General features: G+C 40.2%; 2 protein-coding genes across 11 annotated transcripts in view; one reads left to right on the plus strand and one right to left on the minus strand.

Moving 5' to 3' along the window:
- The window catches only part of LOC6584206 (uncharacterized protein CG43867), a 136,503-nt gene that overhangs the window by 64,114 nt on the left and 44,433 nt on the right, over positions 1-27,956 (minus strand). The window lies entirely within an intron of this gene.
- On the plus strand, positions 11,853-13,192 carry LOC6584212. Its single transcript, XM_015161499.3, has 2 exons — positions 11,853-12,137; positions 12,704-13,192. Exon 2 carries the CDS (start codon positions 12,704-12,706, stop codon positions 13,007-13,009), a length of 306 nt encoding a protein of 101 aa, XP_015016985.1. The 5' UTR covers positions 11,853-12,137; the 3' UTR covers positions 13,010-13,192.

A 27,956-nucleotide genomic window follows, 5' to 3' on the forward strand; every position in this document is an offset into this window, starting at 1 on the left:
ATGCGGATAATGTGCTATGAAAGGAGTAAACTATCTGTGGAATTGTTGTAGCTGTTGGTAGATAGTTAAGTAAGTGAATATTGCAAAGATTCCAGCTTGTTTATAGAGTGCGATGAGGGATCGTAATATTTCGTAAATTGAATTGAATATATATGGATATATTAATTATTAATTATAGACAATATGATATTATATCTGTAAAAGCATGAATATAGATCTTCCATGTAATCACTTTTCCTGTACCTGATCTGCCTGTGTTTATCCTCTCTGTGATCTCCCTATGTGTCTCTCTCTCTCTCTCTCTCTCTCTCTTACTCTCTCTCTCTCTGATCAGTCTTTTTGCGTACGTTCTTCTCTGATAACTCTTTTTGACCACTCTCTCAAAAATGACTCTATCAATGATCACTCTCGCTGATCACATTTTGATAACTCTCTTTGTGATCACTCTCAAAAATGACTCTATCAATGATCACTCTCGCTGATCACATTTTGATAACTCTCTTTGTGATCACTCTCTCAAATATCACTCTTTAAAGATAGCTCTCTTAGTGGTCACTCTCTCTGATCACAATCTCAGTGATGCCTCCCTATGTGATTATTGTCTCTGTGCTCATCTCCCCGTGCCCATTCCTTCTATGTTTGCTCACTCGACATTTGCATGGCTTCACTCAAATTCTACATCGTGTATGTATGTGTATGAATATTGCATATTTAACGAAACAGTGCCTGAGGAGACTATTGATAGTTTTAGTAGATCTCAGTCAAATAGAGGCTCAATTTTTCTTGTTTTCTTTCCATATTGAAGTCATACTCTCCTGTAACCTAGACATATTTATGAAGAAGCAATAATTTATATAAATGTTTGTCAAAATCAGCTGAGAGCATTTTGATAATGAAATAAGAGCTACTGCATTGTTCTCTTATTTCTCGACGTTTCATATAACTTTTAATTTCTATTTCCAATATAAGAAAAATGTGGGAGAGAGAGCTGTAGAGAGCGAGAGAGTGAGTGAGTGAGAGAGAGAGAGAGAAAGTGATATGATGCCAGAACGTCCAGCTCAACTCGTTTCAGCTGGCAAACGTCTTGAGGCAATATTTAAAATTCAATCAAATGGCATTTGCTGAGGGTTTGGCTGGAATACTCTGATGCCGGAATAAATGTAGCCAAGGCAAATTTGATTTTTAGCTGCTCTGGTCGACAGAGACGCGTTGCAGCCATAGCCAGAGCCACAGCCACCTACAGCAACGGACAGCCATGACCAAGGGCATAAAAAGCTACGATTATTAAACAAGACCTGGGCAGGGGCAGTGGATAGAGGGTTGAGGGTTGGTGGAGGGCGCTGCGAAACCTGACAGTAAATCCCATGTTATGACCGCCTTATGATGATTATGATGATGATTATTACAAACTACGCTTACACTAGACTACAAAACATTACATTTATTGTTATGTTTATGCACTAGCCAGCAGGAGCAGCAGCAGCATCAAGCAACAATTGCGAGCACAAATCGGAATTTAGAAAGTTCTGCTAAGGGGTAAACCACCAACTATATTTATCTTATATGTATTCCCTATATAAAATACACATACTTATGCATAACAATTACAGTTAAAGTCTGCTTTTAAACACTTTATTTCTCGCAGTGCATTGATTTTTGAGCAGTCATTGAAAAGTAATACAAGAGCATATACCTATATATATATATATTTATATATATATATATATATATATATATATTAACTGTGATTCGACAATGCAAATGGCAGAACGTGGCACAATTGCCACGCTGCCGCCGGCACAAAGGGGTGGGGGGTGTGTGGCAAAAATAACAAGTAAGAACGTTGCAGTCGGGCGTTACCGACTGCGGAATACTCATTCACATACCATCAACAATTTAGTAGTTAAGTTTCGCTCTAATACTGTAGAATATACAGGTTTTTCCGATTTGCCACGCCCCTACTGGGCGTAGACACCTCATTTTTGGTCAGTTTTTAGAAAGAGATAACGGTACCCTAACTGCAAAGTTTGAATGCTTACCCTCAAAAAATGTGAAAATTACAGGGTATTTTTCGATATGCCACGCCCCTAAAGAGGCGTAAAAATTATTTTTGGGAAATCGATAGAGGAGGCTACCAGTAACTCAACTATCCAAATTTGAAGCTTCTAGCTATTATACTTTAGGAGATATAAACTTTTGCGGTTTGCCACGCCCCCTGTGGGCGGACATATATCCGACAAAACTTTTTGGTCTTGGGTGATCAGTCCGAGTATATATACAAAATTTGAGGTCTCTGCCATCAATAGTGTCCAAAATATAGGAGAATTCAAAAAATCACTATATCTTCAGGTCCGATTTGCCACGCCCCCAATGGGCGTAGACTTATAATTTATCTTCAGACTTTATAGAATCATACCATTAGCTGACGTGCAAAATTTCAGCATTCTAGGTTTACAACTTTAGGAGATACAGTTTTATCCGATTTGCCACGCCCCCAATGGGCGTAGATATATCCGCCATAGCTCGTGATCTTGGGTGGTCAACGCGGACCTCCATATCAAATTTCAGCTTTCTAGCTCTTCAACAAACATGATTTCTGGTATATCGGAAAATGCATTTTCCGATTTGCCACGCCCCTAGTGGGCGGATCGGGAAAATTTTAACACTTTATAAATCGGAGATATACACGAGTATGTGTTCCAAATTTCAAGTCTCTAGCTTCAATAGCGCCGAAATAGATTGCGTTCATACGGACAGATGGACAGACGGACAGACGGACGGACGGACAGACGGACAGACGGACAGACGGACGGACAGCAAGACGGACATTGCACAAAACCAATATACTGATTCACTTTCGTGAATGAGTATAACAAGCGCATAACAAATCCCACGTAACAAATACAAAAATCTGGCCATGAGGATGGCAACTCTGGCTAAAACTTTCCGTCCGAGGCATGACCGATGATTTTGCTGCTGCCATTGTTTTGTTTTATTTCATTTTTTTTTTTTTTTTTGTGTTGCTGCTCTGCTCTCTACTTATTCAACAGTGGGAGGAGAAGCACGGGAAGGGGGCGTGGCAGCAGCAGCATCACCAGCAACAACAACAACAACAACAATAATAACATGAACAGCAACAGCAACGCGCTCAACTGTTTTTGTTATCTTACGCTTCGATTATTTTGCGTTAGTCGTTGTAGAAAATTAGCTAAATTGCTTATGGCAACGCACGTAGCGGACGCCGGCAAATGCCACGACCAGCCCCCAAGCCTCGCCCAATCTAACTCCCTCGCTCTCCTCTCTCCCTCTCTTCCCCCCCTCTATCTCTCTCTCACGGCACAATGGTAGTCGCCTGCGTATTGTTTGACTGGTTTTTTGGATACGGCAAACGCTTCTGAGGTTTCAGTTTCTGTTTTTGCTGCTGCTGTTTTGTAATTGTTAATCACAGAAACGTTAAGTGTATGTATGTGTGTGTTGGTGTGTGTGTGTGTGTGTGGGTGGGTGGGAGGTTGAAGGTAAGCTTTTTGGGGTTTTGTTGTCAGCACACAAAATTTACATAGCGCATTCGCTTTTTCGCTGGCATCACTCGACATTTTTGCGCTATTGTTTCGTCGTTTTTGTGGCCCATTGACTAAGGTGAGTGGGCGGGTGGCTGGGTGTAGGTGTGTGTGTGTGTGTGTGTGTGTGTGTGTGTGTGCTGGCGGGTGGGCGCGGCTAAACATTTGCAAAATCTGTTGCCTCCCCACTGGTACGTGGTACGTGCAGGTAACGCATAATTAGGAAAATTTCTAGACAGCGTTTCATTGTTGCCGGAATTAGAAAACAAACAACAGAAGCAACAACAACAACTACAACAACAGCGACCAAAGATCAACGAACAGGAAATAATTTTCCTGTTGGTTTTTCTATTTCCACTAACTTGGCTAATGATTGAAATGCTTCTTTGAACCGCGAATTCTCTAGCAGCGAAATCTCTTTACAAAAGCTGAGCATCAATTGAATTTGTATGGATTTCGTATATGATTTCTGAAGCCTAGATAAGCCTAGATACATATGGAATATTAATTGTATTTTTATGTTATTATAGTTAAAATTGCATAAACTGCTTAGATATATGTGTATGGGATGCTAATTAAAATAAATTAATTTAATTTTATTAAATTATGAGCTTAAAAAACAATACAATTTTTAATTGTCTTAATTCAGTTAGTTTTTAGACTTAGCTTTTTTATATAATAAAATATCATAAGCTGCCTAGATATATATGGAATACTAATTAAGATAAATAATAAATTAATTTTACAAATTGTTATTGTATTAATACAATTAGTTTTTAGATTTAGCTTCTATTTAATAAAATATTTCCATTACCATTATAATTATTATGCCATTTTGTTGATAGATAACTTGATCAGGATCTAGATAGCACCCACGATTGCTTAATTTTTCTAGCTGTTGCTGGTCTTCAATCCAGGCCCTTCTATGAATATCTAATTGACTTGAATATATTAGAATTCATAAAACATTAAGGCAGCTTGAAAAACTTTTCGTACTTTTGTTTGCTCTTCTAGCTTCTAACATCATAATTAAGTGCTTTAATTGTAATTTGGTTTTAGTTATTATAGCCCAAGGTCTTCATGTGGATTCAAAGTATATTTTGATTTTGGCTTTCAAAGCAGTCAGTCAATCAGGACAAACTTGTAAGCAACGTTAAATTCTTGACTAATGCTTGCCTTGGTATGATAAGTAAATATGTTTATATACATATATATTTATATACATATATAGCCCATTTAGCTGCAGATCTTTTTGGCTACTCACGACTTTTCCAATTTCAGCTTCAGTACAGTTGCAAAAGCATTTGCAATTTGCCCAACAGAAATCAAGAACTCACCTGTAAAGAGAAAGAGCGAAAGATAAAACATAAGTAAAAGCAGTAAATCGACACATACCCACACACACATGTACTCATATTGATGTTATATGCATGCGTATGTGTGATATCCGGTTAACAGGTCGTATGAGTGATTTTTATTGGAAAAAGTAGCCGGGCAAACATTTGCTGCTGCCGCTTTGATGCCTAACCGTGTGCCGCATCATCTCACATTTATTTGCGCACACATAAAATACTCGTGCCATCTCCTAATTTACGAGACTTCAGCTTTGGGTGCTGCAGGTGCCGCTCGTTAATTTCTGGCTCGCTTTTTATTGTCTTTTTCGATGGCAGCAGGCGCACAGTTAGGGACTGCTTCGATTTCGTTGTGCCTAAAATTATGCCATAAAAGAGATTCCAAGAAAAGTTGCGCCTGCTGCGTTTTCTAATTAAATCAACATAAAAGCTAAAAACAACAATAACAATAGCAGCAGCAGAAGCAGGAGCAGCAGGAGGAGGAGAAGCAACCACAGCAGTAGCAGCTGCTGCTCTCACATGTGTTTTTCGCTGAGCTCTTTTAATGTGCGCCACACGAATTCGTGTTTCTTTAACTTTCTTTCCCCTCCCTCTTTCGCCTCTGCTTCTGCTTTTGTTTCTGCAATTGCTGCGCTTCTTGTGCCGAAATGGAAAAGCACAACAAAAAATTAATGATGTGGAAATTGCGCAAACGCATTGCACATTTCCAGGCGCCGCTCGTTAATTTTATGGTGCCCCGTATGACCGGCTCGAGCATCAGCAGCCGCGCGTTGATTTGATTAGTTTTTACATCAAAAATCTGATAACCTCTGCTGCCCCCCCGCACGAGCTGCGGGCTTTCGAGTATTCTTTTGATGAGCACATGACTTGTGCTTAATTCAGGCTGCAAATTTCAGCCTTGATCTTTAAGTCTGTTCGTTGATTAATTTGTGCAGCTCAAGCCACGGATTTCCTACATTTGCTTTTTATGCTCTGAATTGTTAATTTGTGTGATGAATTGAGATTTGTAAATGTTAACTCATGTGACCAAGAACTTACAGAGTATCTGCCAAGCACACAAAGATAAATATTGTATATACATATGTATGTATGGAACATAGAAAAGCTTCTGTATATAAATATTATACGTTCCAAAAATTTACTTATAAATTTTATAATACAATAGAATCCTGATAATTCAAAATGGCAAAGGGATAGGTTTATTTTTTTTTTTTTTTTTTTTGTACGGAAATTCAATATCGAGAATTATTGAGCACAAACTTCTTTCAAAGGGATCGATTTTTTTTTTTTTATGTATTGCGATTTTTGATTTAGCGTGGTACAAATAATCGAGACTCGACTGTATTATATATTATATAATTATTCTATATATAGTATTTTATTCTAATGATATTCTATGGCTGCTTATATCCTGTAAGTCTGAGGCAGGATGAGGTGGCCCGCATCTTCCAAAAACCCATGTAAATGAAGTTGGGAACATTTAAATCGGATGATTTAGGCAGCGAGCAACCAGAGGTTTAGTGACCCGCAAAATTCCTATTTCCAGCCCAGCAATCCAAATCATATCTATCTTGGCTTCATCTGCAGCTACTCTGCATGTAATTAAATTATATTTGGGTTTGGCTCTCCAGCATTTACCTCTTCTTAACTACTGCTTAATTTTTAAAATATTCATTTACAATTTCTTTACATCTTTCGTGCCCTTAACTCCAACCTGGCCCACATTCTTGAAAACATTAAGTCAATAACTGAACTACAGCATCCATAGGAAACAGTTCCATCACCTTCCTTCACCAAGCAGCCACAACAAGACGAATTTGAAACTCGTCAAATTTTCTATTTCGCCTAATTAATTTAATGAAGCCACAAATTTTTCATGCTTCAATATGCAGCAAATATATACAAAAATTGTTTTCTGTTGACATCCAACAATTTGCCGCAAATTTCACGCAGCATATTTTTCGATTGGCCAACAAAGCAGGCCAATGCCAAGGGGAGAACGGGCCCGGGGGGAAGGCGAAGGGGCCAGCGTACGCACGCTGCATACATAAATCAATTTCAATTAACGTTAATTAAATACGCATCAAGTGGGCATGACCACAGCAGCAGCAGCAGCAGCAGCAGCAGCAGTAGCAACGGCAGACGCGCAGGCAAAGCAGCCACAGAAACCAGAAAAAAGGACACAGAGAAAAAAAAAATGGGAATGAGAGTGGATGGGTTCTCAATTCGGGGTTGAAGCTCGTTCCGGATTGCCAAACGGATTTGCTCTGCCCGTGGAAGAAGCCGCACACAAAAAAAAAAATTAGAGAATGAAAATAGAAGTGAGTAAATGAGATTTGCAGCAGCTTCCATTTTAGTTGGGCGCGCTGCTCGAACTTATGCAACACAAATTGAAAATAGCTGCGTGGCAACCGCCAAACGTGCAACAGTGGGCGAATTGGGGGTGGCCGATGCTGCTGCTGTGCGTCGCTCTGCGGTTATGCGCTTGGTTTGACAGCCACGAGACCAAAGCCAAATAAACAAGCAACAACAACAAATTGGACAACAACAAGCGAATCCTCATAGACTGCACAGCGGCAAATCGCCAGGCAACCCGAGTATAACCGCAATGATGTGCCCCAGCAGCACCAACAACAGCAACAACAATAGAAAAGGAGCACACGCACAAAATACACCAAACAGACATCTAACATTACATAACGGCAACAGCAACAACAACAACAACAACAACAACAATACTAAGCAACACCACACGCACCACTGACAGCAGCAACCCTCAATTTAGCCCAAGGCCTGTAAATGACATTGATATTTTTCTAGTTTGCCTGGCCACAACCCAAAAAAAAAAAAAAAAAGAAGAAGCAGAAGAGCAAAAAAAAAAATAAAAACTTGAGACGGCTATATACGACGGCCTAATGTTCGCTCACAGTGCCGAAACAGCTTTAAAGCTGTTGGCTATAAGATGCTAAAGCACATCTTTGAAGCTGCTGACGAAGTTCAGCTTTAAAGCTGTCAGCTATTAGCTGCTGAAGAAGTTCGAGCTTAAAGCTATTATCCGATAAAAAAGTTCAGCTACGATGCTGTTAGCTATTACCTTCTGAAGAAGTTCTACTTTAAAGCTGTTAGATATTAGCGGCTGAAAAAGTTCAGCTTTAAAACTGCTAGCTATTACCCACTGAGAAGTTCAGCTCTAAAGCTCTTAGCTTTAGCTTGCTGAAGAAGTTTTTTGAACAAAAGCAAGATTAATATATATAATGCTTACAGACCACGCCTTCCCTTAAGCGTAGCCCTAAGTGTCTTAAGATTGCATTACAATACACTTCAAAGCGTTTAACATTCATACTGAGAGACGACTGTAGACGACTGCCTAATGCCAGTTCACAATGCCAGAGCGGCTATGAATTGCTTTGAACTCATTTCAAGTTTGCTAAAGCGCTCAGGACCTGCATTCTAAACAGCATTAAAAAAAAAAAAAAAAAAAAACTTCTTTGTTTAATAATATTTATAAAACTGCATTATTTCACTCAGCTGACATAAACTAATATGCTCTCGTTACTCTTCTACAGTGTATCTAAACTCACAATATGAAAGCTTAAATTTAGCAAACACACACACATACACATGCATACACTCTCACACACACGGACAAACCACAATTCTCTATGCTCTAACTGGAATAGCGAACAGAGAAAGCCAAATTTCCTATTTTCTAATTGTTTATTTTATTTTATTTTATTTTTTATTTTCATTTTTATTTATATCTTTTTGCATTTCTAGCGAAATATATTGCTTTGATTTTAATTGAGTTTCAAATGAAATAAATATTGCATTCGTCTCACAAAAGTAATTATTGTGCAATTTGCACAAATTTGCTTTATTCGTGTTGCAATTTTGTGAAGCTTAATGGATTTTGTGAAGATTGAATGAAATAATAAACTATGGAAATGAAATAATATTTGAAATTTACTCTGCAATGAAACTTTAAGCCAATCACAGAGTCATCAAGATAAATAGATTATAATTTGATATAAATTGTTCGTTGAAATAACTACAAAATATTTCGGTATAAATAGTAAGAAAGTTTATATGGTTTAGGAGTTAGGAGTCTTAGGAGTCTTAGAAAAGGCAATGCGTCTTCCTTCAATGAAATTTGATTTTCAATATATAGTAAGTTAAATATACGACAATAACTACTGTATTAGCAGCCAAGCTGAAATTCTGTATAGACAACAGCAGAGATTGAATGTATTGAATATATTATGAAATGCCATTAGCCATGATTCACGTCGAGATAAAGCAGCACAAAAATTTAAATATATATTTAATCTATATTTCTATATACATTAAGCAGTGACTACTGTATTTACAGCTAGTTAAAAGTTCTCTGTAGCGAGCAGCAGACATTGAATATATAATTTGAAATGCCTTGAGCTCAAATCCGAACAAAACAATTGGAATAAAAATGTTAAATCATAGCAATAATTCATTATTAACAGGAATTGTAGATTAGCCAATGTTTACTGTACTTGCAAAAGGGTTAAAATTTTGTTTGAAATGCTGAAGCGAATCCACATTTAGAAATAAACAAAAACGTTGAGCAGAATCAATAGTGAAAATATTTATACAACTACCAACATGATAATACTCATATTTGCCAATGCCCACTGTACTTGCATATAAGTGAAAATTATTCTATTGAAAGAAATTTGTTTTGAAACCACACTCATATCTAAATTGATATATTTCCCCTACCATTGATGGTATATAGTTTCCCCACTTATAACTCTGTCGCATTGTCGCCAATGCCCACTGTACCTGCAATCAATTACTGCACTACTCTATGTCACAAACAGCTTCCCAGAATACAGCAACCGTAGCTTGGGTAGCGCAGCTAACGATTGTTGGCAACGTTTATCAACTTATTGTTTATGAGCAGCTGGCAGGATGGGGCTGGCAGGAAGATCTCCTGCCATACCTACATAGCTGGGGGATATTTGGCCGGCCCGCCCCCGCAATTGTGAATGCTTTTATTCGTTCATTTCGTTTTGAATTTCATCTCGAGTAATTTTGTATTTGAGCTGCTGTTCTAATTATGTTCAACTTTGCATAATTACAAAACTCATTAGGCTCCGCCAAGTTTCCAAAAGCGGTTAGGGGCATGGGCGTGGCGCACAAAAGTAGACAACGAAAAGTGTAAATTGTGTTTGACTGCGTCCGCCTCCCAGCTAATTGAAATTGAAACTGCACAAAAAAAAAAATATATAAAAAAAAAATAAATAAATAAATAAAAGAAAAGAAAACAGCAAAAACAAAATTAAAGCAAGAAACTGTGTTAAGCCAAAGGAAAATGTATTAATAGAAAAGCAAAATAAAACGGCAAAAACAAAAGCAGCTGCTGCGACCTATCATCAATCGATAAGCAAACAGCTGACAGACCTGTGCCGAAACTGAAGCTGAAAAATCAATTTGCATTTCAATTAAGCAACAGCCACGGCACCCGCAGCACTCTATATAACGGCGACACTTGGCCGCCGGGCCCCGTCCACTGGCCAGTTGTGGGCGGGCAGCCGAGCAATGCGCTTCTTCGCCGACTGCTTCCTGTTTGGCAACTGCTACAAGCAGCATCAGGACGACGACGAGCAGACCTTTGCCGATCAGCTCGAGCAGCAGTCGCCGAGCCACAGCAAGGTGGAGCAGCCGCAGCCGCAGCTGATGACGGCAACGGAGCCGGAGCTGGAGCTGGAGTTGAAGCGAACGCTGTCGTCCACGCCAGAGGCACTGCTAAAGCCACAGCAGCTCACTCTACAGCTGGAGCTGGAGCCGGGGCTGCTGGCGAACACCCTGGAGCTGGAGCAGCTAGAGCAGCAGCAGCAGCAGCAGCAGCAGCAGCAGCAGCTAGCGACACCATCGGCGGTTGTCATGCGCGGCTCCCATTCCCCAGCCCGCCTCGAGGAGATCAGCATCTGTGCGGATGTGCATCCCAGTCACCTGTTACCAGAGCTGCCGGCGCCACAGTCCGCCCAGAGGGGCAAGGCTGCCGGCGTGGAGCGCTATTCGGGCGTGGCCATCAAGGATGAAATTGAAATCTTCACCGATGTGGATCTGGGCAATGGCGCACATTATTTTGCCTTTTAGCCAGCTGCAAGCTGAAAACTGAAAGCTGACTCTAGTCAGGTGTTTGGCCATATCAATCAAGAGCAAGGTGGGAGCGTTAATCAATATGCCTGGTTCAGAGTTCACTTTGAACTGAACTTGAGTTACACAAAGCTACATTTCCACCAATCCCAATTCCCAATCCCAATTCCCCCCCATTTTCCATGGCAACCTTTTGGCCATTTAGCAGCAGCTTGTGCGTGAAATTTTAGACATCAGTCGGCTGTCAGCGCATTTGCATTTGCATTTTGCAAATTGGTAATACAATATGTCAATTCCCCCAACTCCACAGTGCCGCATTATTTATACATCATGATGAATGATAATCAGCTGCAGCCGCAGCAGTAACAGCAGCAACAGCAGCAGTAGCCGTTGCCACTGATTGAATGGCCGCAGTATTAAGCATAATTATAATTATTAAAATTTATACCTGTATGTCATCACACACACACACACATACACAAACACATATATATATATAAATTTCAAGTGATTTCTGTAATAATCCACTCAATTATTTCATAAATTATTTCGCATTTTGCATAAACGAATTTGTCGCAGCTGCTGATTATGTTTATGAATAACCGAAACAGTATTCAGTTACAATTCGCCATTCTCTCAGCACTCTGTCTAGCCAAACAGTTGCCGAGTGCGTGATTCTGGCTAAAGAGAGAGAGAAACAAAACAAGAAATAACGAAAACTTCCATTGTAAACTTTTACTTTCGGACTATGAACGAGAGTAAGTCGAGCTCACTCGCACTCGCCTCGTCTCTCTATATAAGGCGTTGGCATTGCAACTGCCGCAGCTCAAAGTCATTGCAACCTTCCACACAAAGGGAAGCTCTAGTGAGAAGAAGCTATCTATTGGGGAGCTACATCGATCTAAGGTTACAACCGAGAAGAAGAAGCTACTATTGAGAAGTTACACATTCAGAAGCTACTGAGCAGAGTCTACCATTGAAAAGCTACGTCGATCTCAATATATTATTGAGCATCTGCATCGATCTTATATTGATTTTTGACGGTTCTGTTATTCATGGCCTAAATTGCAGCTCTTGAGGATTTGTTGTTTATGTAAGTGACAAATTTTTATATTTTATTCTCTTACGTTCAGACATCTACTCGACTACTAGAACATTCCTAAGAATTTCTTTAAGTGTCGCTTGCCTAGCTTCTTTCATCAAACTCTTCTTCAATTTATTGATTCTCGCTCTCTCTCTCTCTCTCTTTTTCTCTTTATTTTGGAACCTATTTTATTTTATCTTAATTTTTATTTACTTACAGCTCATTGATATGAGTTTTATCTATGTCTCTCCTTTATTTTTCATTTTAGTACTGCTCAAGCATAATAGTATTACCTCTCTCTTTCCATCTCTCTCGCTCTCTCTGTCTCTTTTATTTTTCGTTTTACAACATCTGAAAAGTATTATCTCTCACTCACTGTCACTTTTTTTCTCTCTCTCTCTCTCTCTCTCTCTCTCTCCCTCCCTCTGTCTTCTCTCTGTCTGTCTCTCTCAGTCCTTCTCAACGAAATATAATATCGTTTTACTACAGCACAATGCCTTACATTCATTATAGTTTTGTCTCTCACTCACTCTCGTTTTCTCATTCTCTCTCTCTCTTCCTCTCCCTCCCATTAGATGTGTAGCTGCTGCTGCTATTGCTGCTGCTCGGCCAGCTCTGTGGCAAAGAGCAGTCGCCATCAGTGCCAGGAGCTGCCGCTGAAGGAGCTAACCATCACCGTCCAGCCGCACAACAGCAGCTCAAACAATCTGAGCTCCAATTTGAGTCTGGTCGAGCGGCCCAACATTATCGGCAGCTGGAGCTGCGACGAGGAGTTCGAGTACTACAATGTGGATGATTTTGAAAGTCGCACGCCGACCATGTGGCGTGCCTGGTGGCTCCAAGGCGCCAGCGAGTCGTCGCCCACTTCTATACGCACTTGAGCTCACACTCGTCCAGCAGTTTCTGTGTCTGCACGTGTCTGTGTGTGTGAGCGTGGGCGTAGGCGTGGTGTATGTGTAATGCAACGGGATCAAAATGTTAGCGAAATAAAGCTATTTGAGCCCCCACACACCTGCATCGACTGCTGCCGCACTATTAATTATGTACACTACTCTAAGTATATGTAAAATAGCATACATATACATATATGTATATGATAGATATACATATATAAACAAATTAGTAATATTTAATAAATGTTAATTTTAATGCATTTAAATGTCTTTTTTGTTTAGAGTTAGAGATTTATTTTGGGCATAGCTTATTTTAAACTTCAATTACTGCTAAATACACGAATATTTGTACATATTTGTACAGGGTATCACAATACACATACATATATGCGTTTTTAAATTGGGAAAAAAATAGAAGCCACAACAAACAAATATTTCGCTAGCTTTGCCAGACTTTGGCAGTGCCCCAATGAGGGGAGTCGCATGTAAGCCACAACAACACAAACACACACACACACACATCCACACAGATACACACACACATAGACATGAGCATGCATTTTTAAAATGAAATTACGCCACGTTTAGTTAACTGTCTGGCGCTGAAGGGTGTTGGCCAAGACAATATAATAAAAATTTGATTAGCTGCTTGTTTAACTTTAATTAAGTTGATTTTATTGCGCACAAAAGACTTGAACAGAATGCGGTGCAAAAAACGCTGAAATGAAAGTGGATATTAAGGCAGATGGCTGGCTAAAGCTGGAGCCAAATCTGAAGCTGAAGCTAAAACTAAAGCTAATCAAATATTTAAACAATGCGCCTGCTGCTTTGCTTTGCTTTGGCTTGGCTTGGCTTGGCTTGGTTTGGCTTGGTTAGTTTTGGTTTGGTTTGGCTTTCGGGACGCTGGCTCAGCATATTAACATTTTGTTGGGCAAACAACAGGCAAACTGTTTGCCCGGGGCCCAAAATACACACCAAACAAGCAGCATAATATTCATGATTATCATTAACACACACACACACACACACTTATATACATAATGTACAAAGTGTGTGTTGCATTGTGATTTGATGAGCTTTGCATGGGGCGCTCGGCAAGGCAAGCATATCCTGCAGGACGTTTGCTGCTGACATTGCCGCTAACATTTGACGCCTGTGCATATCACATATGCAAGCTGAAAGGCATTAACCAAGCAGGGGCTGAGGGCGGGAGAGAGACAGTGAAAGGGCTGTCAGAGGTGGAGCAAAAGGAACAGCAGCAGCAGAAGGCATAGGTGGTAGAGGAGCGGATAGCGGAGAGCAGAGAATGAGAGAGGGAGAGAGCAGTTTACAAAATAAGCTCAAATTCATTCAACTCTTTAGCTGCCTATTAGCTAAAATTCTAATTTATAAATTAGCTTAATGTTCTAAAATATCAGACGACTTTTATATACTTATGTGCATAGATATGTAAATCTGTTTCTGTATATACTATTCATATACATCGCTCATCAAACACACACAATTTACAAGCCTTTCTTCTCTTTCATTCCTCTTTCTTATGCTGAATAGTCCCGGAATTTACGATGCTCAAGCAGCACTTGCTCTCCAGTTACAAGCTTTTATTTATAGTACATACAATATTTATTTGTGAGAAGAACCATCATATATACACATTTTAAAGAAAAGGCATAGCTCTTCGTAACGTCGCGATGTTGATCGGCGCGTCGAACACTTGAGCTTTGATCGCTGTGGCTCACTCGGCTGAGTGCAGCATATATAGCTCCAGCTCACTCACTCACACTTCAAAGCCCTCTGAGTATCACGCCACTCAGAGACGGCGGAATGGAACGAGTAGTGCAGTATGGATCGCTGTAGCATTCATTCACGTATGATCATATACAGACTGTAGAATTTACTCTACTTTTTATACCATGAACAGTTTCGGTGGCTTTGTGAAACTGTATGCAACATGGAGAAGAAGGCGTGGCAGACCACTTAAGGATAATATATTCTTGCTGAGAACGAAAAGTTAATTCATCCGTACGTCTGTCTATCTGTCTCTCTGTTTGTCCGTCTGTCCGTTCGTTTGTCTGTCCGCTCGTCTGTTCGTCCGTCCGTCCATCCGTCCGTTTGTCCGTCTGTCCATCCGTCCGTTTGTCCGTCCGTCTTTATATCCGTAAGTCAAGACATGAAGTTTTAAATGGTGAGCGATCCGATTAGATCCCAACTAAAGCACATTTACATGCATATTAATGTACATATATGTACATATAAATATATATATATATGTATGATAATATTTTTCCTCATATAAACAATCGGCTTGTGCTTAAGAAGTTATATCAAATTCGCATGCATCAAAAATTACCGAAATATGCTGAGCAATAAACATTTGCCAACGCTGCGAGAAAATATTTCAATACACACAGAGAGACGGAGTGAGTGAGAGAGAGAGAGAGAGAGAGAGTGGCACAAACACCCACTTCTACATATATTGCTCGCCATGGGAGTTGGCAACATCTTGAGTGTGCTGTGGCATGCCATAAAAGGACTTTGATGCCGCGATGCCTGCCACTTAGCCAAACGCTGCGCATATTATCGATGGCCATAATACGAGGGCCCGAAACTAGAAGCTGTTGTTGTTGCCGATGTTATTGTTGGTGCTGCTGCTGTTGTAGTTGTTGCCGCTGCGTTAGCCATTAAAAACTTTCCGGCAATGCCATTAAAATAAAAATCGAGAGCGTGTTAAATGATTTACAAAAGCAAAAGCTGAAGCTGGAGCTGTGGCTGTAGCTGAAGCGAAAGCCCGACCAGGCCAAGATGAAGCCAAAAACAATTTCGTTGCTTGCGGGTTTATCGCATTGGCATAATGTGTTTCAGGTTATCCCATTTGCTAGACCTTCCTCCTCCCTCCCTACCCTTTCGCCGTTCGCCGTATTTATTTTATGCGGCTTTTGCGACAAGTTAAAGCTTTTGCCACGCCTACCCCTACCCCAGCCACAGGCAGAGCTCTTTTGCTGTGCGTCTGCCAAAGACATTTTCGTATTTTATGGCTCTTATGACTTTTCAATAAGTTTTTCCACGTCGCCCTCAAGTCGAGCACTGAAGCTTTCAGCCCCGAGTCTTGCCAGGGCAATACAAAAATTTATACTTATGGCCAAAAGTCTGCAATCGGATATGGCTATCTATTTGTGACGTTATATGCAGCACACTTGCACGATACGCCAAACAGTTTGCTTAGATTGTGCTCTAGGTATTAAGTGTGAAATTTGAGTTCGAGTTGATTTATTTATTTATTTGCTTAAGGTGTTAATCGGCAAGAGTTTGATTATGTTGCGAGCTAGCTGTTACGTAGAAATATATATACATATGACATATAAGATCTGACTTTGAATGGCTCTCGTAGTGCCAAAGATTTCCAGAGTTTGCCTGACTTGGCTTGAAGTTTGTTTGCCTTTGAACAAACTGCATTTCTATATCAGCACTATATCAGGTACTAACTTAATTTGCAGTTGGCAATCGATTGCTTTGACCTTCCATTAACTGATTGATTGCCAGCCATAAAGACGGCCAATATCCCTGGGCACTAAATTGATATGAGATAGTTGTTGTGTGGCTGCGTTTGCTATTCAATTACGCACTCACTTCAAGCGAGCACGTTGGGGTGAGAGAGAATGAGAGAGAAAGAGAGAGTGGGGGAGAGAAGTGGGAGTGTGGTGTTGTGGCTGTGCTGGGGTTGTTTGCTGGTCAACTTAATGCAACTAATCGCCTACCATTAACCGCCAATGACACTTTTATGCCTCTTTAATAAACTTAAGAAACACAAGTGACACTGTCTCTGCCAGGGTGAGCAGGGGTGCTCACTGTGCGTGTGTGTGTGTGTGTGTGTGCGTTGGAGGATGCGTGTGACAGGCGCTTGTCCAAGCATCACAAAACTTTCGGCACGTTGCGGCAATGTCTTAAGCGAGTTTTCTCACCCGCCAGCGTCTCGCACTCGCTCATCGAAGCGTCTCCCAGGAGTTTGTACAACTTGTTCCATGTGGTTTCAGCTGCTCGCAAAGCACACACACACTCACACATACACACTCACTCGAACCACTTATTCAATAATAATTCCCATTTGTAATAAAGCCAACTTAAGGGCGGCATTTTGAGGCATTGCGGATTAGCCCATGGGGCAAGAGTTGCATGCATTAAGTGATATGCATAAATAAACAACAATCCGAATAAAAAGTGACCATGTGTGGGTGTGTATGTGTGTGTGTGTGTGTGTGTGTGTGTGTGTGTGTGTATGTATCTGTCTGTGTGGCAGTAAAGTTATATCAGCAGCGATGGCGCGTAGCTATTGTAACTGTGCTCGCCATATCAACAGTAAATTGATACAAATTGTATAATAATCACGTCATTGCATTTTATTTTGCGCTATGGCAACGGCAGCGGCAATAATGGCAAAAAAAAAAAAACAATGGCACGTGTGGCTTAATGGCAACAACGAGAACAGCAACAACAACTGCAACAACAAGAGCAAAAAGCATTGCGCGCTGCGAACAAGTTAGCAAAGTGCTGTGCATTAGCCTGGCGGCAATTTCATTTGTTATTAATAGCACATGGTCACACTGAGCAAATGGCAAACTTAAATGACATTCAGCCAGCCCAGAGAGAAAAGGCGAAAGAAACAGACAGAGAGAGAGAGAGAGAGAGAGAGCGAACGAGTGAGTGAGTGGGTTGGGGACACAGTAAGAGGCGAAGACGCAGCGAAATGTTTTAAGACAAAAGTAGGAAAACTTTTAAAAAGTCAAATAGACAGTAATAGCACACGGTCACACTGTGCGCGAAGAATAACAAGCGGAGATGGCAGTAAGCAATAAAAGAAAAGTCACAGAGAAGCACAGAGAAAGGGACAGAAGGAACAGAATAGAGATGGAGAGTGGAATAGAGCAATTCTAGGCTAAATAGAATGGGAAATCAAATTAAATATGAATAACAAATTAAATCAATTTGCAACTGGAACAAGAGCTAGACACCTGAAAAAAGAGATAGAGGGAAAGAGATGGAGAGAGAAAGGCAAAACGAAAATGATAGGAAGGACAGATAGAAGTAGAGAAAGGAGAAAAGAGGGCTAAAGAGAGAGCGCGCGCGAGAGAGAGAAAAAAGGCGCATAGACAGAGAGAGATAGAGAAGAGACAGCTAAATAGAACGAGAAACAAATTTAGCAAGAGAGAGAGAGAGCGATAGGAGGAAGATACGGAGAAAGAGAGAAAGACTGAGGAAGAGTGAGAGTGATAGAGTTAGGGTAGTTAGGGTAGTACTTAACGACAGAGAAAGAGAGAGAGAGAGTGTGTGATAAGGAGATAAGGAGAAGGAGAGAATGACCTTGAGAGAGTAAAAATCATAAATTAGGTCGAGAAATAAAGAAAGAGAGGAAAACTGACAGACAACAATGTTTTTTAACATACAATGAAAAAATTGTAAACATTTTATGTGGCGGAGCCGCAGCAAAAGTTTCGACATACAAATCAAGAACAAGAGAGAGACAGAGAGAGGAGAAAAATACAATAGATTGATCAAATAGAAGAGAATAACTTCTGATGACCTACGCACTCACTCAATAAAAGACTGCAGCAAGATAGAGAGAGAGAGAGAGAGAGAAGGAGAGGTCCATTTTTCGATAGAGTTGTGTTAACAACTATTGATTATCGATTGGAGCCATTACGTCTTAAGCATTTGACAAGGGATAGGGAAAGAAAACAATTTCCTTAGGTTGCATTGGGGTTGGCATTTGTCCTCAGCTGCAAATTAGAAAGTTGTGATGGATGGCTTTCTTCTTCTTCTGTTTTTCTTCTTTTTCGATTGCAGCAATTTAATCAATTTTATATATAGGCACTTGCCATGTGATCGGGGCGAATTTAAATATGTTGAGCACGCTGAAGTTTGCGATGCTCATTGTTTCCATTAATTTGAAGCACAGGGACACACGCCTGCCCCGGCTCCTGGCCCGCCCACTCTGAGCCGCCCATTCGATGTTATTTATCATGTGGCAATGTTGTAATGCATTTTGTAATCGATACAAAGCAATCACAACGAATTGAAGCCCAGCCCCGTGCGCCAGGCACGTGACCAATCAGCCCCGGGCGCAGGTCCCCCACCGCCCTCCGCCTCCGCCGCCGGTTAAGTCGTAAGTGTACGACAGCCCCGCCTCGCAGTTTGCCCAATATGTTTGCTGTATGTGGGTTTCCCCCTGCTGCAAATTAATGGAGTCAAGCAGCAGCAGCTAGCGCAAAGTGTGCCAACCACGTACCGCACAACCCAACAGCAACGGCAACAACAACAACAACAACAACAACAACAACGACAGCAACAGCATAGCGCGAACTTTGACCGACGCATAAATGCAATCACAAAATAATTCAAAGTTAATTTGGATTTGCCAACCAAATTGAGCAAGTGTAGAGCAGGAGCTGAGCTAAGGTGTGAGTAGCCCGGATGAGAAAAGACGGTAGAAAATCTAGGCATTTGTGAATGATATTTTTAGGGATAGACTATATGCAAATATACATAATAGACATTCAAATAGTAAAGGTAGTTTTTAAAACATCTATACGTCTTTTTGTTTCTTGATCAAAATAATCTATTAAGAATCTATTAGAAAAACTAGGTATTTATTGTTGCAGATAAAATATATGCAAATATATCTAATAGATATGGATAGTTAAATTTTAAGATGTCTATATACGCCTTTCTGTTTCTTGATAAAAATACTCTATTACAAGTCTAATAGAAAATCTAGGTATTTGTTAATGATAATGTTAGAGATAGAATATAAGCAAGTACAGATATATAGTGGCTGTACGGATGTTAAATATATACAAATATATTTAATAAATATTCATATAACAAAGGTAGATTTAAAGTAGTCTATAAATCTATACGACTTCCTGCTTATTTTTATCAAACTAATCTATTAAAAACCTTTTGGAAAATCTAGATAAATATAATAGATATACGTATAATTCCGATATCTATAAATCCACATGTCTTTCCTTTTCTCGATCAAAATACTATATCATAAAATCAGCTTGAATTTCATTAAAATATTTTTTTTTTTTTATATTCGTATTACAATAAAGTTATGTCCTGATATTCAGTGAATTGTGAAGATTTGCATTTAACGGGGCTTACAAAATTTCTTATTATCAGACATATTATACTTGTTAGACAGTGTTTTAATATTTATGGACTTGTTGATGTTTAAATAAATTAGTGTTATATATATAGGTATATAAATGTACATATATGAATATAATAGACTCTTCTAGAATTCTGACCTATTATTATTACTTTTAATTAATTTTTTTATCTTATTTTTTTATTTTTATTTTATTTTTTAAATTTAGTAATCTCAATAGCCGACTCTGAATTCTAGAGGAATCTGTTATAAACAAATTCAAATTGAGTTCAATATTACAGGCAATAGCTAAGTCAAGATTTATTGTATTTGCTGGCTGCTCACAGTCTCAGTCATCGCTAAAGGTTTAGAGCTAAAAGCACTCTAGAGTCTATGAAAATAAACTGCTGCAAATTGTGCTGAATGAAAAGTCAAGAAAAAATACCTAAATAGAAAAAACGTTAAAGCTGTTTGGCAGCTGCTTCTCCTGCTGCTGCTGTCAATGTGACAAACCGTTTGAATGGCCCAATAAAATGCGTATTCAAATGCCAAAAAGTGGGCTACAATACAGAAGTACTTACGTACATGCACACATTGCTACACACACACACAACCACACACATAAATATATACATTTGCGCTGTATCTAAACTGCTGCAGGGGCAGCAGCCGAGGGGCATAAAACGTCAGCTGCGCGTGCTGCTGACTGATAACAAGCGGCAGTGACAGTGTGGCAGCTCGGTGTGGCAAGCCCGCATTGATTTCTGCTTCTTGTTTTTTTATTATTATTATTTTTGCTGAGCGCAGCGTTTGCCACTAATCAGCGGCGGCATAAATGCTTCAGATATAAGTGGAGCACAGCGAACGATATTTTATTTTATTTTATTTTATTTTTTTTTTGTCATGCTTTCTTTTGGATTTTTGTGGCATCAGCAGTTGCCAGCCGTATTAATTTGTTAGCATTAAAATGGGGCGTGAGTGGGAAGCTGAAATCGAATTGAAACTTTAATGACTTTATGCGCTAGTTGCAGCTTGCAACTTGCAGCTCGCAACTTGCAGCTTGCAGCTTGCAACTTGCCACTTGAAGCGAACGGCGAACGGCGAGCAACTTGACCAAAGTTTGTAACTAGTTGCCAGCATTTCCGTTGGCCCAGACAATTAAGTGCACAACTTTTTGCACAATTGTACTTTAAACTTTGGCTCATGCCACGCCCATTGCTGCTTGTGTTGCTGCAACACGTTGAACAGATTCAATTAATTAACTGTCAATATTCTAGCAAGCACGAACGCCAGTCTCTAGTCCCCAGTCACCATTCTCCAGTCCCCCCCACCCAGCACCAGCTCTTTGGCATTTTTCGCCTACATTTGCGGCTGTGGCGCTTCGCTTCGCATTGCTTTGCTGTGCTAGCTAAATAATTAATGAAAAGACAAATTGCTGTTGGCACAGCAGCCGCTGCCCCACCTCTGCGTCAGACTCGGTTCAATTGCAGCTCAATCCGCCGTCCCACCATGCACCCCACACCCCACTCCCCGCATCAGTCACAATTCTATTTTCCATTGAATACTTTTATGCGCTGCTTTGATTTTTCCCTCCAGGATTTCGCATTGTGCTATTTCCGTCCCCCTCTCTCTCTTTTTTTATTTTTTTATAGATTGCACTTCATTAATTGCACGACTAATTGGTTTAGCTGTGTGACGAAGGGAAATATATAGAAAGAGGAGGATATACTGAGAAAGAGAGTGGGAGAGAGAGCGAGAGAGGTGCATTTCAGTGGTAAAAGTTCAGCTTAGAAATTGTTGAGCTGACAGACAGCATCATTGGTAATATAATTTTATGCTGTCTAGAATAAAGATTATCGACAGTTTTAATTGAAATTATCGGTAACTAATCTCGATGTAGGTATTATATATATAAAAGTAAAGCTTTCTAAAATAAAATAGCTGTATATACAGTAGTATCCGGCTACAATGGCGCTCAAGAGACCTACGATTTTATGGCGTTATACCAGGAAGACGCTACAATCGAAAAGAGCCCTTATATATAGAATTTTATGGGGACCAGTCAAAAAATCGATTTGAAATTCGAAATTTATGTCACAATAACCGGAGGAACGCTATAAGCGTTATATATATATATTAGTTATGCCTGGCTGATATTTTAATTTTTAACTATGCCATCGATATATAATTGCAACATCTCCATTATATACCGATTACTTTTCTTATTAAGCTAAATACAAGAAACGGCATTTATGATTTCTAGATGGGTAGGCTGATGATTACAAATATACTTATTGATAATAATCAATAAGTATCTTAAGTCTTTAAATCTTTAAAATAATATCTCCTAATTTATATATATATCGATAGGTAACTTAAGTTTTTTATATCGGTAGAACCATTTATCAATGTCTTAATATCAATGACGATCAATTTCCTTTCATTACCTTTTACCTTCGATTTTTATATAAATTAATTAGTTATCGATCTACTCATTTATCGATAGCTGTTAGTTTGAGTTCATAGTTGGGTATGAAAATATAAAGTAACTAACATATAACAGTAACAAAACTATGTTATGTCCCTAAGAGAGTAAGTATTAAAGCCTGACTGGCTCATGCAAACATGCCTTTGACTGATCCCGAGCAGATCAATTCGCCGTATTAGGGCAATCTCAAATGCAAATCTGTGTAAATGCTCGCACCTACGCGTGCTCGGAGCGACTGCTGCTGTCGCTGTTGCTATCGCTGCTGCTGCTGCTGCTGCTGCTGCTGTTGGACAGGGATGGACTCGGTGTCAGTCTCCACGCTGATTTAACATGCAAATGTGGCAGAGTCTTGCCACCTTGCCGCCTCCTGGCCGGGACTCAATGCATAAATCATGGCTGGCCTGCTAAGGCATAAAATAAAACAAAAAGAAAGCAAATAAAGGAGAGCAAAGCAAAAAAAAAAAAATAATAATAATAATAAAAGGGTTGCAGCACACAAGTGGCAGCTTTCGCTTTCGCTTTCGGTTTGATGGGATTTCGGTAGCGATTGCTGCCTGACACCGACCACAACTGCTGCTGCTGCTCCTCCATTGTTGTTGCTGTTGTTGTTGCAATCGATAGTCGGCGTTTTTATGCCGCCAATGCATTGCAATGTCGGCCTTAGCACGTTCGGCGTGCGGCGCAAAGTATGCTAAGCTTATTTATTATTTACACGAGTGAAACGTGTATGAAACCAAAAGAGCTGCTAAAAACCTGAAACTGCGACTCTGCCCCAAACGGCAGCAGCAGCAGCAGCAGCAGCACCAACAACAACAACAGCAATGGCAATGGCAACAGCAACTCGTGTGTGTTTGTGGTTGATTTGATTGCTTTATGCACCCAGTGAGTGGCCGCATGAATTTCAAATGAGCCGCTTTGCCGTGCCACATGCCACATGCCACACAGCTTCAGTTTGCCTCGCTCTCCTCGCGTAGCGCAAACAAAAAAAGTGCCAAATAATACCAAAAGGCATATGAAGGAAAAAGGTTTACAAATGTTAAGATACAGCCACAGCGCAGTCATTAGAGCTATGTCCGCTTTCTTTTACACACGCTCTAACTCCCTCACTCTCTCTGTCTCTTTCTCTCTCTCTCTCTCTCTGCCTCTTTCTCTCCATCTGCCACATCTAACGTGTTGCACACGTTTCGCCTGCCAGTCAAGCAGCAGTGTGAATGGCAATGGAAATGGAAATAAACAAGAGAACGGCGCTAGCAATAAGAAGCAGACAAAGAACGTGCGAGTGAGAGAGAGTGAGCGGGAGAGAGACAGGCATAGTGGGAACAGTCAGTCAGTCAGTCAGTGTTTATGTGTGTGTGAGTGGGTGTGTATGCCGTGTCAGTGTTCACACGTCTTTGGGCAGGCTTTGGACAATCGTGTCGACTCCTACGTAACACACCCTCCTATTCAAGCAGCCACCTATACTCACACAACACACACTCACACACACATGCATACACAGGGACTGGTACTGGGCTCTGTTTTGTGCGCTGTTCCCACAGTAATTTGAAATTCATGCGCTTCGTATGTGGAATAAATTCAAGATTTTGATTTGCTGCTACGTGTGGCATCTTATTCCGCAACACTCTCCCTGTGCCCCTCTCTCTCCCACTCTCTCTATCTCTCTTCCGCTCTGGTTATGTGTGAGCAATTGAAGGTGTGAAATCGCACATAAAGGATAATAAAAGTGAAAAGCATGAGACGCCCATTCAAGTTGTTGCCCTTTAAGCTGCTGCCAAAAACTTTACCGTACGCATTATTTTTGTGGCAGCAATTACGGTTCTGCTACGGACATAGCTGTCCCCGCCTCAAATGGCATATTATAATCCGTGTGCGTGTGTGTGTGTGGGTGTGTGCGAGTGCGTGTGTGTGGCACTCAAGTGTACTATAGTCAACTACAGACTGCAACGGCTATCCGATGGGTTTCCATTGTTCATTGATGATCTGCTTGGCTTGGGGGTGAACTTTAAAATTTACGGAAGTATTATCTATAAAAGAGCTTATATTTAAATATTATAATTTTCTACTGAGGCAGATCACTGCGGAATAAAGGCGCCAGGAATAGCAGGCGAGAGACTAGAACAGCTTCTCTAGTCGTCTAGCACTGCAACTCGCTCTAGAACTCACCTTATACCTCTCAATTCACTGGATCTAATTTGAATTGCTGAAACTCGAAAACTCTCTTACTTCCCCCAATGTGCACTCGGGTCATGCTACAAAATATATTTAACTAATTTCTATCCATATGAAGTTGAGTAAAAGATAGTAAAACAGTAAACTGTATAAGATAATTCAAATAAAAATATTAAAACTCTAACAAACATTTCTTATGTACTATTATACAATAAGTAAGTGATGAAAACTATGTTAGCCTTTTCATTTTTTTTTTTTTTAATATGAGTCATAATTATAAATATAATATTATAAATATAAAAAAAATTATAATATTCTTTAACTAAAGTAAACAAGTTTATCACAGTATTCTTAAAAATTTGACATATTGATAGAGGTTGCTTTTTTTTATCTATCTATCTAGCTTTGATTTATATAGACATACATTGCTAAAGCTTAAGGTATTTTTTATACCCTGAACCCATTGAAAATGGGAAATCAGGGTATAATGGTTTTGTTAAAAGTATGTAACAGGCAGAAGGAGGCGTGGCAGACCCCACAAAGTATATATATTCTTGATCAGGGCGACGAGCTAAGTCGATTTGGCCCTGTCCGTCTGTCTGTCTGTCCGTCCGTCCGTCCGTCCGTCCGTCCGTCCGTCCGTCCGTCCGTATGTATGAACGCGTCGATTTCAGAAGATATAAGAGCTAGAGACTTGAAATTTTTTTCCTAGGTCCGTGTATATCACGCGCATATCAAGTTTTTCTTTATATATCGATAACTACTCCCGATATTTTATTATCGATCAAAAACCTTATCGAAAGCTAGTTATTTAATTATATCTCCTACACCTTTAGAGCTAGAGCTTGCAAATTTTAAATGTAGACTTATATGTTTTTTATATAATTTCGATTTTTGTTGTAATTTACCCCCCACCCCTATATGCACCCCTCACCCTCACCTTTGTAAAAAGCGTATTTCAAGTACTAGAGACATGTGCTTTGGAATGTACATACATTTTCACCATATAATTACGCCCTGAAACTTTCATTAAGATTGTACGTATAGAAATTAAATTATTCAACAAAATTCTTATAATGTTACCAACACTACAGCGCAGCCCAAGCGCAGTTAGCAGAGCGCATTCTAATACGTGTGTGTATGTATGTGTGTCGAAAAGAAGTGCAGACTGATTAGAATATCAGATTAGAGGGTTCAGGGTATCTCCTAGTCGAGCAGTCTCGACTAGTCTTCTTACTTGTTTAAGTTTTATTTATTTAATTTATTTTTATTTTTATTATTTTTTTTTTTTTTGATTCTGCCCTTTCTCTCTCTCTCTCTCTCTCTGCTCATGACTTTCAGCTTATTTGCTCGCTATACGAAATGTAATTTATGACACTTAACGCCCAATGGCGCATCAATGATTTAAACAATTTGGTTCGATATCGCGGACGATTGGAAAGCGCGCCTTCCCTTAGCTAGCCCCAAACACCCTCCCAGTCCGCACTTGGATTCGTGTAGTTCGGGGCTCCATCTGACGGGGCTGCATGACACGCAATTGCTTGCAATGGCCTCTCAAGCAACATATAGCGAATCAGGGCTATGAGATTTTCAAATGATGCCGAAAAGTAGGCAACTTACACACACACACACATATATATATACGTAGGCAAGCATCAAATAAACACGCGCAAATATTACGAGCTGCTTGACTGTTGATGTTCTGCCCCCCACATTGTTCGCTACTCTCCTTATACATCTGCCTCTCTCACTCCCTCACTCCCTCACTCCCTCCCTCTCTCCCTCTCTCTTTCTCTCTTTCTCTAGCTTTCTCTTTATCTGACTTTCTATCGCTCTTGCTACATCACCTCGTGCGGCAGCTGTGCGTTTATTTTTGGCATCGCGGCGCGACTGTAAGTATGCAGCAGCCGGCAGGAGGAATACATGTCAATGACTTTACAGAAAGCGGAAACTCATAAAGATAAGTGTTGACATGGCTGCCAACTTGGGTAGGCACTGTGCAACACCGACCCGTGGCCTGCCATCAGCCAACCCAAACAACTCAACCACCCATTCACCCACTCACTCACTCAGTGCCTTGCGCCCCCGCTCCTCTAAGTGGCATCTGTCGTCTCGTATTTGTGTCACTCCACGCTCTCTGCGCCAATGCGTGTGTGTGTGAGTGAGTGTGTGTGGGTGTACTGTATCGTAGCATCGCGCACTTCTTCAATGTCCTTTACAACAAGCGAGAAACAGTTATTTGAGCTTGGAAATTGGTTGAAAATTAAGCAACGCCTTTAAAACTTTTTGGCAAGAAGCTTCTTGGCCAAAAGAATTTGATGTCATATATCGAAACCTAAATAAGCTACTATCGATATTTATCGATATCAAAATCAAAATTCAGATCATATACAAATTACTAATTATTTAAGACACACAATATCATTTCGTAACGTAAGCAAAGCAGCGATACTTATCGATACCTCGGTTATCCATAAATTATAGTCATATGAGACATGAATTATGAGCTAAATAAATGCCCGGGCCCACAATCAACACACAAACACACACGCACACACACCTACTCGCCGCAGTGCACTGCCAATGTGAACTATTTTATTACCAAAGTCATGCTAATAAAGTTTCTGGCCATAGTAGAGCCAGCCAAAACGTGGCTGACTGGCCGATGGCCGGGTGAAGGGGGGCCGTTGGCACATGCTTTATATGCATAGCCGAGAAAGCACCAGACGCCATTTGCCTGGCCACTAAGGGGGGAGGCAAGAGGCGGTCTATTGTTGAGCGTCCGAGCCGGGGCTAATTAATGTTATCGCATTTCATGCATCACTGCTAATTGTTATCGATAAATAATGCAATGTCAGGCGGCAAAAATGTGTGTGTGTGTGTGTGTTGGCTAGGCTATATATATATATAAATATATATACATATATGTGTACTGGCGCCTTGCTCATTATAATGAACCCCCCCCCCTTGTTGTTTGAGCTTCTATGACCCATATGATTTATCAGCATAAAGCGTTAACGGAATGTCAAGTGACAGACATTAATAACGGGACTTTCCTGCCGCTGCGCAGAGGTATTGTATGCTTGCGTGTAAATGGAAATCTATAAAGGCAATCAGTGGCTTAATAAGGG

The sequence above is a fragment of the Drosophila mojavensis genome, unplaced genomic scaffold, assembly GCF_018153725.1.
Source record: "Drosophila mojavensis isolate 15081-1352.22 unplaced genomic scaffold, ASM1815372v1 contig_136, whole genome shotgun sequence".
Lineage (NCBI taxonomy): Eukaryota > Metazoa > Arthropoda > Insecta > Diptera > Drosophilidae > Drosophila > Drosophila mojavensis.

Coding starts and splice junctions, on each gene's coding strand:
- LOC6584212 (XM_015161499.3), top strand. CDS start 12,704: ATGTGTAGCTGCTGCTGCTATTGCTGCTGCTCGGCCAGCTCTGTGGCA.